Raw genomic sequence first — 14,281 nt, 5'->3', positions numbered from 1 at the left:
ACATAATACCAGGCTAATGAGTGTCAGGAAAGAGACCTCGAGTGTCAGGAAATTGCCCCGGTCCAGAAGACATGGCAACAAACACGAGTGATTAATTGGATTTTTGGAATAGAGGAATGCAAAAAGGACTATTTTCTCTTTCATTTAAAGGGGGTCAATGGTTAGACAGGCTGCTCAGGCAGGAGGATTAACAATTTAGCATCTGATATTCTTCAGATATATGCAGGAGTGCTCCAAGAAAGCAAAATGAAGATCTAGACAATGTTGGAATGATCTATTTGATTGTTTTAGGAATTTAACTTATTCACAGTATTGATTTTTTTCCCCCGCACCTTTTAATGCGTCTTCCCAAATAAATTTGACAAATGAGGACGCATTGTTGTTGAGGAAAATAAGCAAAGACTAGATGATGTGATGCTGAGTTACTGTTAGCACCCTGATGTAGATGAATTCAAAAGAAATTTGTATATTTATCAGATATATTTGTCAGAGCTGCTGTTAGAGGAAATGAATCAACATCTGATCAATCAGATTTAAGAACTCCTCTGTGGTGTAAGAAAATGTCTTCATTTGGCAAAAAAAAAAAGTCAATTACTAATGAAAGAAAATTTCTGATTCTGGTAATAATGTTGAGATTTAATTAATCACAGAAAAAAATCACCATGCCGTGAACACGTCAGACTATGACTGGTTGGAAAGGGGACAGTGATGATACAAAGCTCACCCACTCATCTCATGTCAGGGTTGAGGACCTACATGATCTGATCTGATCTGATCCTAAATCATATCTTACAAGTGGACTTCTGAAAGCTGCTAGTCAAATCAGGCTATACGTCTTAAAATATTTCAAATTCAGGGTGGATATGATAATCGTGGTAAACGTTACATAACGGAAGTTGACCATGTTGACTTGTTGACTGCATCTTCACTGTCTGAACGCTGAGTGGAAAAAAAGAGTGCAGTTTTGAAATCTGAATGTCTGTGACTGTGACATATTCTTCCACTCCAAAGCCACCAAGAAAACGGCAACAGACAATGAAAGTCAAGCCTCAACTCTATTTATGAGTCATTGAAAAAATCCTTTAGCTTCCGTCTCACTCATCTAGCAAATTCAGCCGAAATGAAACTTGAAACTTTGAAAAAATAGACAAAAGTCCAGCGCCTTCTGAAACCCATCATCATGTATCAGAGAACCTCCTTCTCGGCTATCTAATACGGGAATTCTCTTTCCAGGTGAAGAGGCAATTATCTAGCCAGGAATGTAGCATAATAAATACACACACATACAGGAGGCATTGTCCTATTATACTTGTGCGACCAAATTCAGCCATCAATACAGCTGTAATGTCTTTAGTCAATTCCACTAAAAGAAGCTAAAAGGTTTTTTCTGCTTTTGGGTTTTAAAATAAAAGTTCAAATTTTGTGTAAAAGCAAACAAACACAAAAAAAATGCAGTTTTCAACATATGGTGACCAACCAGATATCCCCACAAAGTCAAACCTTTGACAGAATTTGACAGAAATGCAAAACTATCTGATATTCTTGCCCTAATTTGGGCACATTTGGAACCCAACAAGATATAACCCCCCACCCCCACCCCCACACACACATACCTATATACAGACTCAGACACACACAGACACTTAGACTCATACAAACCTGCACACAAACATAGACTCAGTGTCTCTCCCTCTCCCTCTCTCTCTCTCTCACACACACACACACACACGTACATACACAGATGCACACACGCAAGACATGTATACAGACGCAGACACACACAGACACACAGATGCAGACATACCCACACACAAACATAGACATACACATACTCTGTCTCTTTCTCTCTCACACACACACACACACACACATATACAGACGCAGACCCACACAGACACACAGACGCAGACATACACATACTCTCCCTCCCTCTCTCTCTCTCTCTCACACACACACACACACACACACACATAGAGTAACTCTCCATTTGAGGCACCATGCCAAGTCTTTTTCCAGTCTGTAAAGCGCAGGTCCTGAGTAAAACTTGTTCAGTGTTCAGTCATCTTGACGTTGCTTGAACATGATGCAAACAGAACGAATTGATGAAACAGATAATCTGCACAGACTTTAACTCCTCTACGCTGAGTGATAAAGTTTCAGTTTTTTCTCCCCACACAGTGCAGAGCTCTGCCGAGTTGGTGTGCCTAAACCGCTGCCAGGAGTGTGTGTCATCCTGATGGAGCGTTTGAGGGAGAGAAGCTCTGTCTTCACTTATCACTGTAACAAGCCCAGTGCTGAGCAAACACTTCTCAAGACGACGCTCGCCATAAACGTGCAGATATACGAGCCAGCGGAGCTAGTTATCCGCTAATAAGGACACTGCTCATTCTCTCTCTCTCTCTCTCTCTCTCTCTCTCACTCTCTCTCTCTCTCTCTCTCTTAAACACACACACACACACACTATATCAATCTTTATCTATCTATCTGTCTGTCTGACTGTCTGTCCTGATCTTTGTCTGTCTGTTTATGTGTCTGTCTGCCTGCCTGTCTCTCTGTCTGTCTGTCTGTCTGTCTGTCTGTCTATCAATATTATATGCTTGTATATTTATTTTTTTATGTGTGTCTCTCATACTGACTATCTCTTTAATCATCTATCTATCTATCTATCTATCTATCTATCTATCTATCTATCTATCTATCTATCTATCTATCTATCTATCTATCTATCTATCTATCTATCTATCTATCTCTCTCTCTCTCTCTCTCTGTCTATCTATCTATCTGTCTGTGTGCCTATCAGTATGTCTGTCTATTTGTCTGTCTATTTGTCTGTCTATCTGTATGTCTGTCTATCACTCTGTCTATCTGCCTGTCCTGATCTATTCCTGTGTGTTCCTGTATGTCTGTTTATCTTCCTGTCTATCTGTCTGTCTGTCTGTCTGTTTATCAATCTTGTATGCCTGTCTTTTTATGTGTGTCTCATACTGACTATCTCTTTAATCATCTCTCTTTCTGTCTGTCTGTGTGTCTGTCTGTGTCTGTTTATGCATCTGTTTTTTCTAACTGTTTATATGTCTGTCTGTCAGTCTGATTATCTAATTCTCTGTTTGTCTGTCTTTTTCTGACTTTCTGTTTATTTATCTTTGCCTGTCTTTTTATTTATGTCTGAATTACTGATCTAAGCATCTCACATTCTGCCTTTATTTTTTTGTGTGTCTCTCATACTGACTATCTCTTTAATCATCTATCTATCTATCTATCTATCTATCTATCTATCTATCTATCTATCTATCTATCTATCTATCTGTCTGTCTGTCTGTCTGTCTGTCTGTCTGTCTGTCTGTCTGTCCGTCCGTCCGTCCGTCCGTCCGTCCGTCCGTCCGTCCGTCCGTCCGTCCGTCCGTCCGTCCGTCTGTCTTTATTTCTGTCTGTCTGTTTCCTAATCTATGTCTGTCTGTTTCTCTTTTCACGTGTGTGTCCATCTTTTCTCTATTTATGTATCTGTCTGTTTGTCTGTCTGTCTTGTCTGTCTGTCTATCTATCTATGTTTAGGGTTATCTCCCTTTCTATATAACTGTTTGTCTGGCTCACTGTCTGGTTTATCATCATTTATAAACAATAAGAAAAAAAAACCCCAACACATAAGGTATAAATCTGTTAAATCTGTGTCCATGAGGCTGATGTTAGATGAGCTGATGTTGGATATACTGTACGTTAGCTAGATTATTATGATAGCGATTAGAGTAGGTGACTGACGTCCGCTGCTAATGTGTTAAACAGCTTACACTTGAAAGTTTTGCGCCTCACGTTTCATCATTTCCCTTGATTTATGAACACTCGTCTTCCTCACGCTATGGTTAGAAGCAGCGTTTGTTGTATCTGTAACTCGACACTGAGTACACTACCTAATCACTGGAGAAGTATTGACTGGAAGTTCCTCGCTGTGTTGTGCTGTGCTGTGTGTGTGTGTGATCGAGTGTCAAACCTCCTCAGTCGCTTTGTGATCAGCTGTGAACATGAGAGAGTGATGACTCGGAGAGAGACAAACGGCTGAGTGTGGCTGTGCGGTGAAAAGACGGCCGGTGATGTGCTCTGTAATTAAGCCAGTCCGTACTTGATGAAAGCAAATTCGACTGGCGGGGCCCGCCGTCTCACAGCCAGTTTTCTTTTACGACATAATTATGCTCGAAAATCAAATGAGAAGATTTAATATTTCTCTGGGACAGGAGCAGAGTCCAATATCAACAATTACACCGACCCCCTCGAGGTAACAGCCCTGGCGGCTCAGAAAGATTCCTAATTTTACATCTGCTTCAGGGAGGTCTGGCTTTAAGAAGCCAAATGACTACAGCTTGGAGATACTAAAGGTAATTATTCACATTCTGGGTGTGTATTTGTTATATTCTTCTTCTATTTTTTTTCTCTTCTACATACTTTTGCTTTAACACAGAAACTTCATGTTGGTGTTCACTTATTTGCGGAGGAAGAGGAGGAGGAGGAGGAGGAGGAGAGGAGGAGGAGTAGTTCAGTAAAAATGTACACAGCTTTCCCCTTAGTTGCTCCACCAAAACATCACAGAGTTTGTTGTTTGTTTAGTTTTGCACTAGAGATAATGGCTAAAAGAAAATCTCCATATAGTCACTTGAAACTACATTAAGCAAGTGTTTAAATAAACTATTTGGTAAAATAGCTGTAATATTCCTCATTTACTCATTTAAGTTCATTCACAAAATCCATGGAAATTATAAATTTTTTAAATATATTTTTTCGCATTAAAAAAAATTAAATTAAGATTTTTAATTTAAAAATTTTTTTACATTTTATTTTATTTATTTTTTTGTTATTTTTTATTTTTTTATGGATTTTTTTAAATTTTCTATTTTTGTGTGTGTGATGCAGCCTGATGGAAAGAACAGTTACCACCTCCAAAGCTGATTATTTTCCATTTACTTCACATGGTACTGCACTGTGTTTTATTAATACCATACCACATTCATTTGCTGCACATTTTCTCATTTTATCACATTTAATGTTGAGGAAATGAATCATGCAAAACTAACTGGAACGAACAGAAACTTGCAAAACAACTCAGTTCCTGCTATCATGTATCACATATCATTATTGTAGCTATAAATAGTTGTTCTCTCACAAGCCTCTTGTTTTTCTCTCTCGCTTGAAGTTAATAAGACAAAAACAAAACAAAAAAAAACAATGCAGCTTGTTATGTTACGGAAAAACCGCAAAGCTCTCCGCCGTGAAGACTTTCCTGTGGTGGAAGACTTCTTTCCTCTGACTGAGAAAGTGGAGTCTCCTTCCATAAACACTAAATAAGCGTCTCCTAACTGAAAATTTCACCAATTACCCACAATTATGTCACAAGTAAATATTGAATTGTCTGCCAACGTCTGCCTGGGTGAGTAAACTGTTACTATAGTAACAATAACTTATATATATCTGGGACTGTAAACCATGTGGCAGTACTGACTGTGCTGCTGTTAGATATAAAAAATAATAAAAATAATAATAAACACCTTTCACCCAATCAGATTTGGCGATTCAATAGTGCTGTGCTTCAAAATGTTTTGAAGTGCACTGTGTTCATTGAGTGTTCATTGACGTAACAGGGGCACAATGAACAGTTTTTTCTTTGTTCTCTTCAATCAGGGAGCATGCATTCCCTTCGCTTTACAGATACATTCTGCAGCACCACAAAGCCTTTGTTCCTCTCGGTCAGATCTCCTCGGAAAAAAAAAAGATCCGCAGCTGCCGATTGACCGTGGAGCAACCGCACTCCTCTTCGTCTCCTGCCCATCCTTTTTTCCAAAACTGCTCTGTGCACCCTCCGTGTTCCCAGGCCTGTCCATATGGGTCGGATTTGCTCTGGTTGTCGGCTCCTCTGCCTTGGGGGTAAAGCCTGCTCACTGGGTGCCATTTCCTTTTGCCTTGGTCAGGGAATAGAGATTGCTAACTGGATATAGACACAGAGACCCGGTGGGGTTTGGCCCCTGCAATACTATTTAAAAAATAAAGGATTCTGTGGTCAATCTGTGTGGTCAAGGCCCCGACCACAGCCCCTGCTGACACCCTGTTCCCTGAGGCCGTGGTTTTACCAAAAGCCATCATTTCCTAAAGTCTCCTTGTGTGTGACCCATTCACGTTCTAGACGTTTTGGCCTAGTAAATGTAGGCCCATTTTCATCCCGTGGCATTGGCCACACAGCACAAATGGGGACCTTCTATTACCCAAGCTTAAAAGGGACTTTAAATCACATGTCAGATGTGAACTATGACACTACCCTGTGTGGAGCGGTGGTCAAAATGGCCTAGAGATGCATCGGTGTGGCTGAGTCGCGTAATTAGAATGGGAAAATGGTGAGACCTCAAGAGAGCGTGGTGCCATGAGAGAGACTTTGGGAATCTGCTGTCTTTTAATCTTATTCAGAGTCTTGCTGGGAATGGGCTGTTTCAGGACTGAAGATGCATCCCAGATGTCCAGGGTCAGTCTAACCACATCCATGCCTAGCTGTTTGAGCAGACAGTCACGTCAACACGGAGCACTAGAAGACGTTTCAAGACGCAGAGTCTACGCTTTAATTGTTTGTTGGTACAAATAGAGAAGGTCTCTCAGAAAAGGTCTCTAAGATAGCTCAGTGTTCAAATCGTGAGAGCCTCATTCAGCTGCAAAGCACCATGATTGGCCATGCGTAAATAGGCTATAAGGGTTTTTTTTTTTAAGTAGTTTCCCTCCCTTACACACAACATTGTTAAGGCTACAAAAGCCCACCTGGCTCACGTGGGAAGAAGGGACGTAGCGACATTGACGGGGTCAAGATAGGTCAGACGGGTCATTGTGTTTAGAGCATCTCCCACTGCAGAGAGGGGCGGGCAGGTGCAACGGAAAGGAAGGGCTCAAAAAAATAGTGAACTCCTTAGGTCAAAGGTCATGAAGTAAGCAGCACTACTGTCTGGAGGCTCTGTATGATTGTGCGTTGAAAATGAGATGCTGAATGAGATTTATTGGGGCTTTTAAATAGCTGCATTTACCAGTCAGTCAAACCTGAATCTTAAAAGCCTCACATAAAACCTGCTGCCAATGAAATTTGCCTGCAGTGGACCATTTACGCTATTGACAGTTGGGAGACTGTGTTTATTTTATTTCTTCATGTATTTCATTAATTTTCTTCTCTGTCTCAACACACAATATTTAAGTTATTACATTTTTATTTATTTATTATAATTAAGATTTCTTCCTTCTGCAGAATATTTGATCAGGTAAAATAAAATATAATTACACCCTCCTTTCAAAATCCCAACGATACACTGCATAATCATCCAACAGCTGCAAGTTTAACACCAAACAGCGATTCAATAAACAGGTTGAATTTTCATTCCTTTTTATTTTCTTTTTTTACATCCTCACAAGGATGGATTTACCAAAATTATGAACAGGTATAGAGACGAAAAAAAAAAAAAAAAACATTTGGATAGACTCACAATTTTATAATGGACTGCAAAATATAAAGATTTTTTTTTTTTGCATCGTTTCATAAAATGCCACTGGTATACAAATACACTTTGTATTTTTAACAGTGAACGAAACATATACGAATATATCCATTGAAATTTATGGGGGAAGGGGAAGAAACCCTGCACCAAAAACGAAATAATATATTAAACAAACAAACAAACAACCAACCCTGCCATGGCATTCAAAAAAATGGTAGAAAAAACATGAGATTATTCTCTTTTAAAACACATTTACACAGGAATTTGTTATCCTTGTACTTCAACACTGTAAACATTATTTTAAAGACAGAGTGTCATTTTTTCTCTTTTTTTCTCTCTCGATTTTCTTCCAAGCTGGTGAAGATCCAGCTGTAAGTATCAGTGAAGAACTAGATGGCTTGGTCGTCTCGGACAAACTTGTGCGTTGAATTCGATTCTGAAAGGTAGTACACGTACGCACGTCAAATGCATAAATATTTAACCTCTTCTTTGTCGTTGGAATGAAATTCCTTTTTACAAGCGTACACACTGCATAATCGTTTGCGTGCTTGTTGGCTTGAACGGCAGTAATATACAAGCGTGTGTATCCGGGGTTAGTTTGTCTCCGAGTATCTTGAATAAAACTTTCTCTGGTTTACATTTTAAATCTCTCTGCCATTTAAGCTACCTTGTATTTATTTATGCTACCCAAAGGATTTATCCAGAACTTGATAAGCTAGGATTAAAGATCATGTAAGAAATGTAGGAATTTTTCCTTATGGTATCTTTCCACGTCTGTATGAGATACCAAAATAACACCCAGCATTTTATTAAGTGCTGATTATTAAGCTTAATTTCGGAATGAAAACAGTACTGAAAATAAAATGCCTACAGTCTTAGAAAAGAAAAGAAAAAGCAGCAGGCTGAGATTTTTAAGATTTGAGGAGAGAATGGTTATTTGTTAAAGCCACAGCAGCCCTCTGAATTGTTGAAGTGTGAAAAGTAGAAGGCAGGGAGGCCTCCAACGTCTAAAATGAGCACATTGGTTCATTCCACAATGCTCTGGGGATGAAGCAGCCACTTAGGACATTGCATGTTACCATAACAAACCAATTCTGATAACAATTTTCGGAAATAATACATCTATAATACTGCAAGACCAGGTAAATGAATGGTTCCGGCTGAGGTTTTGTTAAAAACACTTTGGGCTGTAGTATGTTAATAACATCTCACAATTTTCATTTAAACATTTCACTTCAATCAGGATAAAATGCTTACTGTACTATGAGGCCAAACCCATTAAAACATGTGTTAAGAAAATATACGCTGGTGGTATATTTTGTTTAAAGAAAATTGTGGTAATGTAAACATCTGGATCACAAAAATACGGGCTATATCACATTACCAGCCTTATGAAGAATACAATAAATGCACAATGTCTAAATGAGTGTATTGTGGTAGAGATGAATTTGTTTTGCTTGACAGCTGAAGTCATACAAGTCATATCGAGAACATATTCAGCTGGATGGTGGTCAAAAGGGAATCATTAAAAATACAGTCAAACTGTCATCCAGCTGCCTGAGACATCCCTGGTATTCCATATCCCTCGAATTTGTTTAATATTTATTGTCAACGTGACATTCAGTGCTTTATGTTTTAATATATCACCCACGTCTGGTGTGACTGCAAACAGCAGTAGTACACAAGGAAATCTCTCTCTGATTTTTAGAAGTACAACTTCTTCAGAATTTAGCAGGACAGGTTAAAATGACTTCTTTTCCTTTCAGGAAATTCCTCAAACAAAATGGTGGCAGAATGCCGAAATCTCAGTATGTGTCATATCTTAAAATGGTGTCTGAAAATAATATTCTAACAAAGGAATGCATTAAAACCCCTGCACATGCCATAATATACCTGCACATGCCATGTATCATCAAGAAATGATCCAATAAATACAGAAATTATTGCACAGTAGAAAGGCTCCATGGATTCTTAATGGACAAATTCCTGGTGGTTGCTGGGAATGCCAGCAGGGCTTTTTCAAATCCATCCACAAACATTTACTAACGTTCTTATTTCTCAGGTGGCACTAGAAATAAAAAATAAAAACACAAAACAAAACAAAAAAAAAAAAACAAAAACACACCAAATCATTCCAAAAACTCTATACTTAGATTTATTCAAAAGATTATCCAGCTAAACTCATCATACTGTCTGAAGTTTGTGCTTTAGTGCACATAACTTAGGCTCGATCTGCCTGCTCAAGTTTGACATTGTTGCTCATCAAGTGTTCACCATGCCACTTCTTCATGTGTTTTTCAAGGGTGCTGTAGACGCTGAAGGGCATATGGCAGATGTCGCAGCGATACACCTCCTTGCCAAACTGGCCATGGGTCTTCATGTGGCGTGTGAGCTTGCTGCTCTGTGCACAGGCATAGCTGCACAGGTCGCACTTGTATGGCCTCTCGCCCGTGTGGCTGCGCCGATGCACTGTTAGGTTGCTGCAGTTCTTGAACACCTTGCCACAGTACTCACATGTGTCACTCCTACGGCTCTCTTTAGAGCCAGGAGGCCTGCCAGGACCTGGACCTCGCAGTGGGAGATGCGGTGTGCTGCTGCCGCTCCGTCCTGACAACACTCCACCTTCCAGCAGCTCCCCAGGGGGTGTGGAGAAGCGCAAACTACCCGTCTCTGAAGACGAATGCTCAGAGGATGTGGCAAATGGTGACTGCCGGGAGTCACCAAAGGTCAGAAAGGGCTCCCTGATGTAGTGGCGGGAAGCAGCATAGCCAGCCAACAGCTGAGAGTACACATTTTCAGAAGAAATGAGTGGCAGAGATGGAAGCTCCATGTCCTTCTCTACTTTGATCCTCTTGGCTGAGGAGCCAGAGAGGTTTGGGCTAATGACAGGTGCAGGCTTATGCTGGAACAAACCTGACATGGGGTCCTCAGGTCCACAGCCCCTGCCGTTAACCATGGGTCGACCTTCTGCATCTGTTCCTCTGGGTGATGAATCTGTGTCTGCCTCGTCCCTAGGTCTGTTACCCAAAGGCATTCTCAAGTGATTGTCGATGTCATTATATTGGCTTTCCTTCCCACTGTCAATGGAGCGCGGTTTCTCTGTCAAAGGCCGGGACTCTCGGTTTCTGCTGAGCTCAGAGTCCATGCTGAGATTAGATGCGGGCCTGCTACTGCCATTCTGTTGCTCTTCTATCTCCTCCTCTTCCTCATCCTCCTCCTCATCTTCCTCATCTTCATCATCATTGTCTAGTATTTCCCTGCCTTCTCCGCTCTTTTGCTCCTCTCCTGTTGAGTCACGCCTGCCCCGATCTGGCGAGCTGCTCAGAGAACCTGACTTCTGTAAGTGGGTCTTCATGTGCCGTTTCAGTTTGCTGGCCTGAGAGCAGGCATGATCACACAGGTGGCACTTGTAAGGCCTCTCACCAGTGTGACTGCGCCGATGTACTATCAGATTGCTCTGAAATTTAAAGGTCTTTCCACAGAACTCACAGGACTTGACCTTGCCTGCATTGCCCAAGGTTGGTGAAGAGCTAGACCTGGGAGCAACCGGAAGTGGCTGTGTTGGTGTTCCCAGGAATGGTGCTGGCTTGGCACCAGGCTGAAAGAGCGTTGGGCTGAGGAGCCTATGCACAGGGGGCACACGGTTGGGTGAAAGAGGAGGTGTGGGCCCACCGTTATTGTTGTTGTTACTGGCCAGCTCACGGAGGCGGCGGGAGAAATCCATGGATGGTGGTTCCATGGGCATTGGGGCCAGGCGCATCACCCGCTCAAAGGCACTGGGATGCTGGGTGAGAATCCCCATCTCCTCTGGGCCCAGACGGTCAAGGGGATGACGGGGCGGTGGAGGTGGACTTACAAATGGTGGTGTAGATGGCAAGCGGGTCTCCATGTATGCAGCAGGCTGAGGCTCTCGCAGAAGAGGTGCTGCCATGCGGAGCAAGTGGAATGGGTTGCTGTTGTCTCCCAGGAAACTGGCAAGGGGTGATCGAGGCAGGGCATCTGCTCCCAGAGGAGGGGGCAAAGCCATACGGGGTGTAAGGGAGCAGCTGGAAGGGTGGTTGTCCAGGTAGATACGGATGCCGTGCGTGTTCTGAGCATGCTGCAGCAGGAACCAGGCGCTGGTGAAGGTCTGCTTGCATGTGGTGCAGATGTAGCTAGAGGGCTCATCTTTCCCTAGAAGACACAAAGGGTACATGGTGTGAATGAAAGCATAAATATTAGCTCTTAACTCTGCAACACATTCTTAGGAGAGGCTCTGATGGCACGCTTTAATAGATTTTCATGTCATTCCTGCATCTGTTTGTTTGCAGCAATGGCTTTGGGTGTAATCAAAGGGAAGAGTTCTCTATGATGAGGTTCATGGATCATTTCCCTTTAAAAATTAAACAGGCAACATGTGAGCAGCATCTCACCGCACTCTGGTGACAGCCATTTTATGAGACAAAATGAAAATTGCATCGCTGTAAGTGGGAGAGCCGAATCGGCTGATACTCTGCCAGGTTATCAGTGGCCTCACGGTGCCTGCTGTTCGCTAAACCCTCAGTTGAGAGGATGTGTCTGTACGTGACTGTGTAAGGATCAAGGGCCGGAGGGTGGAGGGTTGGTGTGTGAGCGTCTCCCTGAGACTCCCTGAGGGCTGGAGCCTTATGCAGATGGCAGGTACAGCCTGAAGGCCTCAACGCATTATGCTAATGCTGATGCCAGACAGGCTTTAATATACAGCTCAATTCACACGCACACACACACACACACACATTTGCAATTTCCATATGGGAATAAGTATGTAGCAAAGGCAGGGGAAAGAGGAGATGAAGAAATAAAGAGGGGAAAAAACAAGGGAGGTGGTGATCAGTTTCACTCCGACTCATAAAACTGCATTACAGTCACTAGCATATGCATGCATGCACTATGTAGAAAGCTTATGTGTGTGGAATACAAATGTAGAATACATATATGGCAAGAACACAGGATAATCATTTGTCAGTGAAAGTGAGCTAGGGACCTATTAGTGAGTGAAATATGATAAACTCAGTGGAAAATTGTTTTATTTAAAATTACAGTATGGATCAGGTTTTCAGACAGAGAAGAGGATCGTGGTGGCTCTATTTTGCATGGTGTGTGTGTGTATGTGTGTGCAGAATTGCTGTGTGCTAATGGGAGTGTGATACCGTCTCTACGGCTCACAGGGGCCAAAGGGTGTTATTGGGGCCATGGCCAGGGGCTTGTATGGCATGGCCAGAGTCCCACTGGTGCTGCTCTGTTGGAGAAGAGGAGAGAAGTGTGGAGGCCTGATGTCCATGTTTAGTTTGGCCAGCCTTCACACACATGGCTGACAGGAGGGAGCAGGAAGAGGGGGAGGATTTGATACTAAAATATAAACGTGCCTGCTCCTTTCTCTTCTCAGCGTGCATGGAACTCAGCCCGGAGCTGAAGTGTGGATCAGAAGTGGACGTAATTGATGTCCCCCCATGAGTTCTAATGACGCCTCGTCAAGATCACACATTCCTCAAGTGACTGCTTAGTGCCGAACTGGATTTTTCTAAATAGAGAGGTGGAAGATGGGAGATGGCAGTGAGACAGACAGGGAGAGTGATAGAGAGGGGGTGTGAGGAGAGGGACTGGATGAATGTGTGTATGTGTGCAGGTCTCTTTATGAGTGTGCGCCTCTACTCTGCCATAAATGTGCGCTCAAGCTCTGGCAATTTGCATCTTATCACTTCTTACAGAAAGAGCCATATGTTGCCAAAGGAGCGTGTCAGCTAACAGACAGGCAGGCCTAATGACGACCAAAGACAAATTTCATCAACTTTCAAAACAAGCTTGAGAGAGCGAGAGAGAGAAAGAGAGAGAGAGAGAGAGAGAGAAAGAGAATGAGAGAAGCCCATCATGAATAAGTTAAAATATGCTAATGACCCATCAGAGAGCCGTGTCTTGCAACGGCAGCTTGTGTGGTGTGATGGTGTGAAATTACCCATCAGCCACCTCAGGATCACAAATCTCCATCTGATCATGGCCCATTGGGTCGCGCCGCATGGCACCGGGCAGGGCTGTGCCACACCGCGCTGCTCCAGCCAATAAAAGTGCTCATTAAGGAATCATTGCCACTCGCTCTGTGATTCAATTTGCAGCAATTACGGTGGTCCGTGCTAAAAAAAAAGCTCTCGCCGTGGGCCGTGGAGGTCAACTAGCAGTTAGCAGAGCGTCTTTTCTACTCTCGGGGTGTTCGTTGTGAGAACCTAATGGCCACATTTCCCCCCACCCACCCCTCACACTTCCATAAATAATGCAAGGATTACAGGTTAAATAGCCAAGTTGAGTCACGGCTGTGATAAGATATGCCAGGCTGTGCAGCATTTTCATGCTAGCCAAACTTGCAGTGCTAATCATTGAGGAGGGGCTCGCTTCCCATCACATTGTGTCTGTGTGTGTGTGTGTGTGTGTGATTAATGATGTGTGTGTGTATTAGAGGTGGTCCGGCATTAAAGTTCCCCACCCTCGTGGATTTGGTGTTACAAAACCCACACAGCCAATTAAGCCGTCCTTTGAGAGAGCGTTTCAGGGTTTAGCTCTCATTTAAAACGAGGATATTTGGTCTTTTTGAGGCGATTAGCATGTGTATAATGGTAAAGGAGGGTGTTTGATATTTAATTATCTCTGAGAAAGTTCATGAGCCTCATGTCTTGAGAAAAGGGGATGGTAACATGATTGCTAGTTCTAACACTTCGAGCACCACAGCGATGCCCATCCATGTTCAATGATCTGAGAGAGACACTGCC

General features: G+C 42.5%; 1 protein-coding gene across 1 annotated transcript in view; it reads right to left on the bottom strand.

Moving 5' to 3' along the window:
• Nucleotides 1-7,393: 7,393 nt before the first annotated feature.
• Nucleotides 7,394-14,281, bottom strand: part of bcl11bb (BCL11 transcription factor B b) — a 30,602-nt gene continuing 23,714 nt past the window's right edge. The window contains exon 3 of the mRNA XM_058379273.1: nucleotides 7,394-11,678. Within this exon, the coding sequence (XP_058235256.1) occupies nucleotides 9,727-11,678 (1,952 nt within the window). The 3' untranslated portion in view covers nucleotides 7,394-9,726. The remainder of the gene's footprint in view (nucleotides 11,679-14,281) is intronic.

Source organism: Hemibagrus wyckioides, linkage group LG25, assembly GCF_019097595.1.
Source record: "Hemibagrus wyckioides isolate EC202008001 linkage group LG25, SWU_Hwy_1.0, whole genome shotgun sequence".
In the NCBI taxonomy this organism is placed as follows: Eukaryota; Metazoa; Chordata; class Actinopteri; order Siluriformes; family Bagridae; genus Hemibagrus; species Hemibagrus wyckioides.
This window is presented reverse-complemented; position numbering and strand designations above follow the sequence as displayed.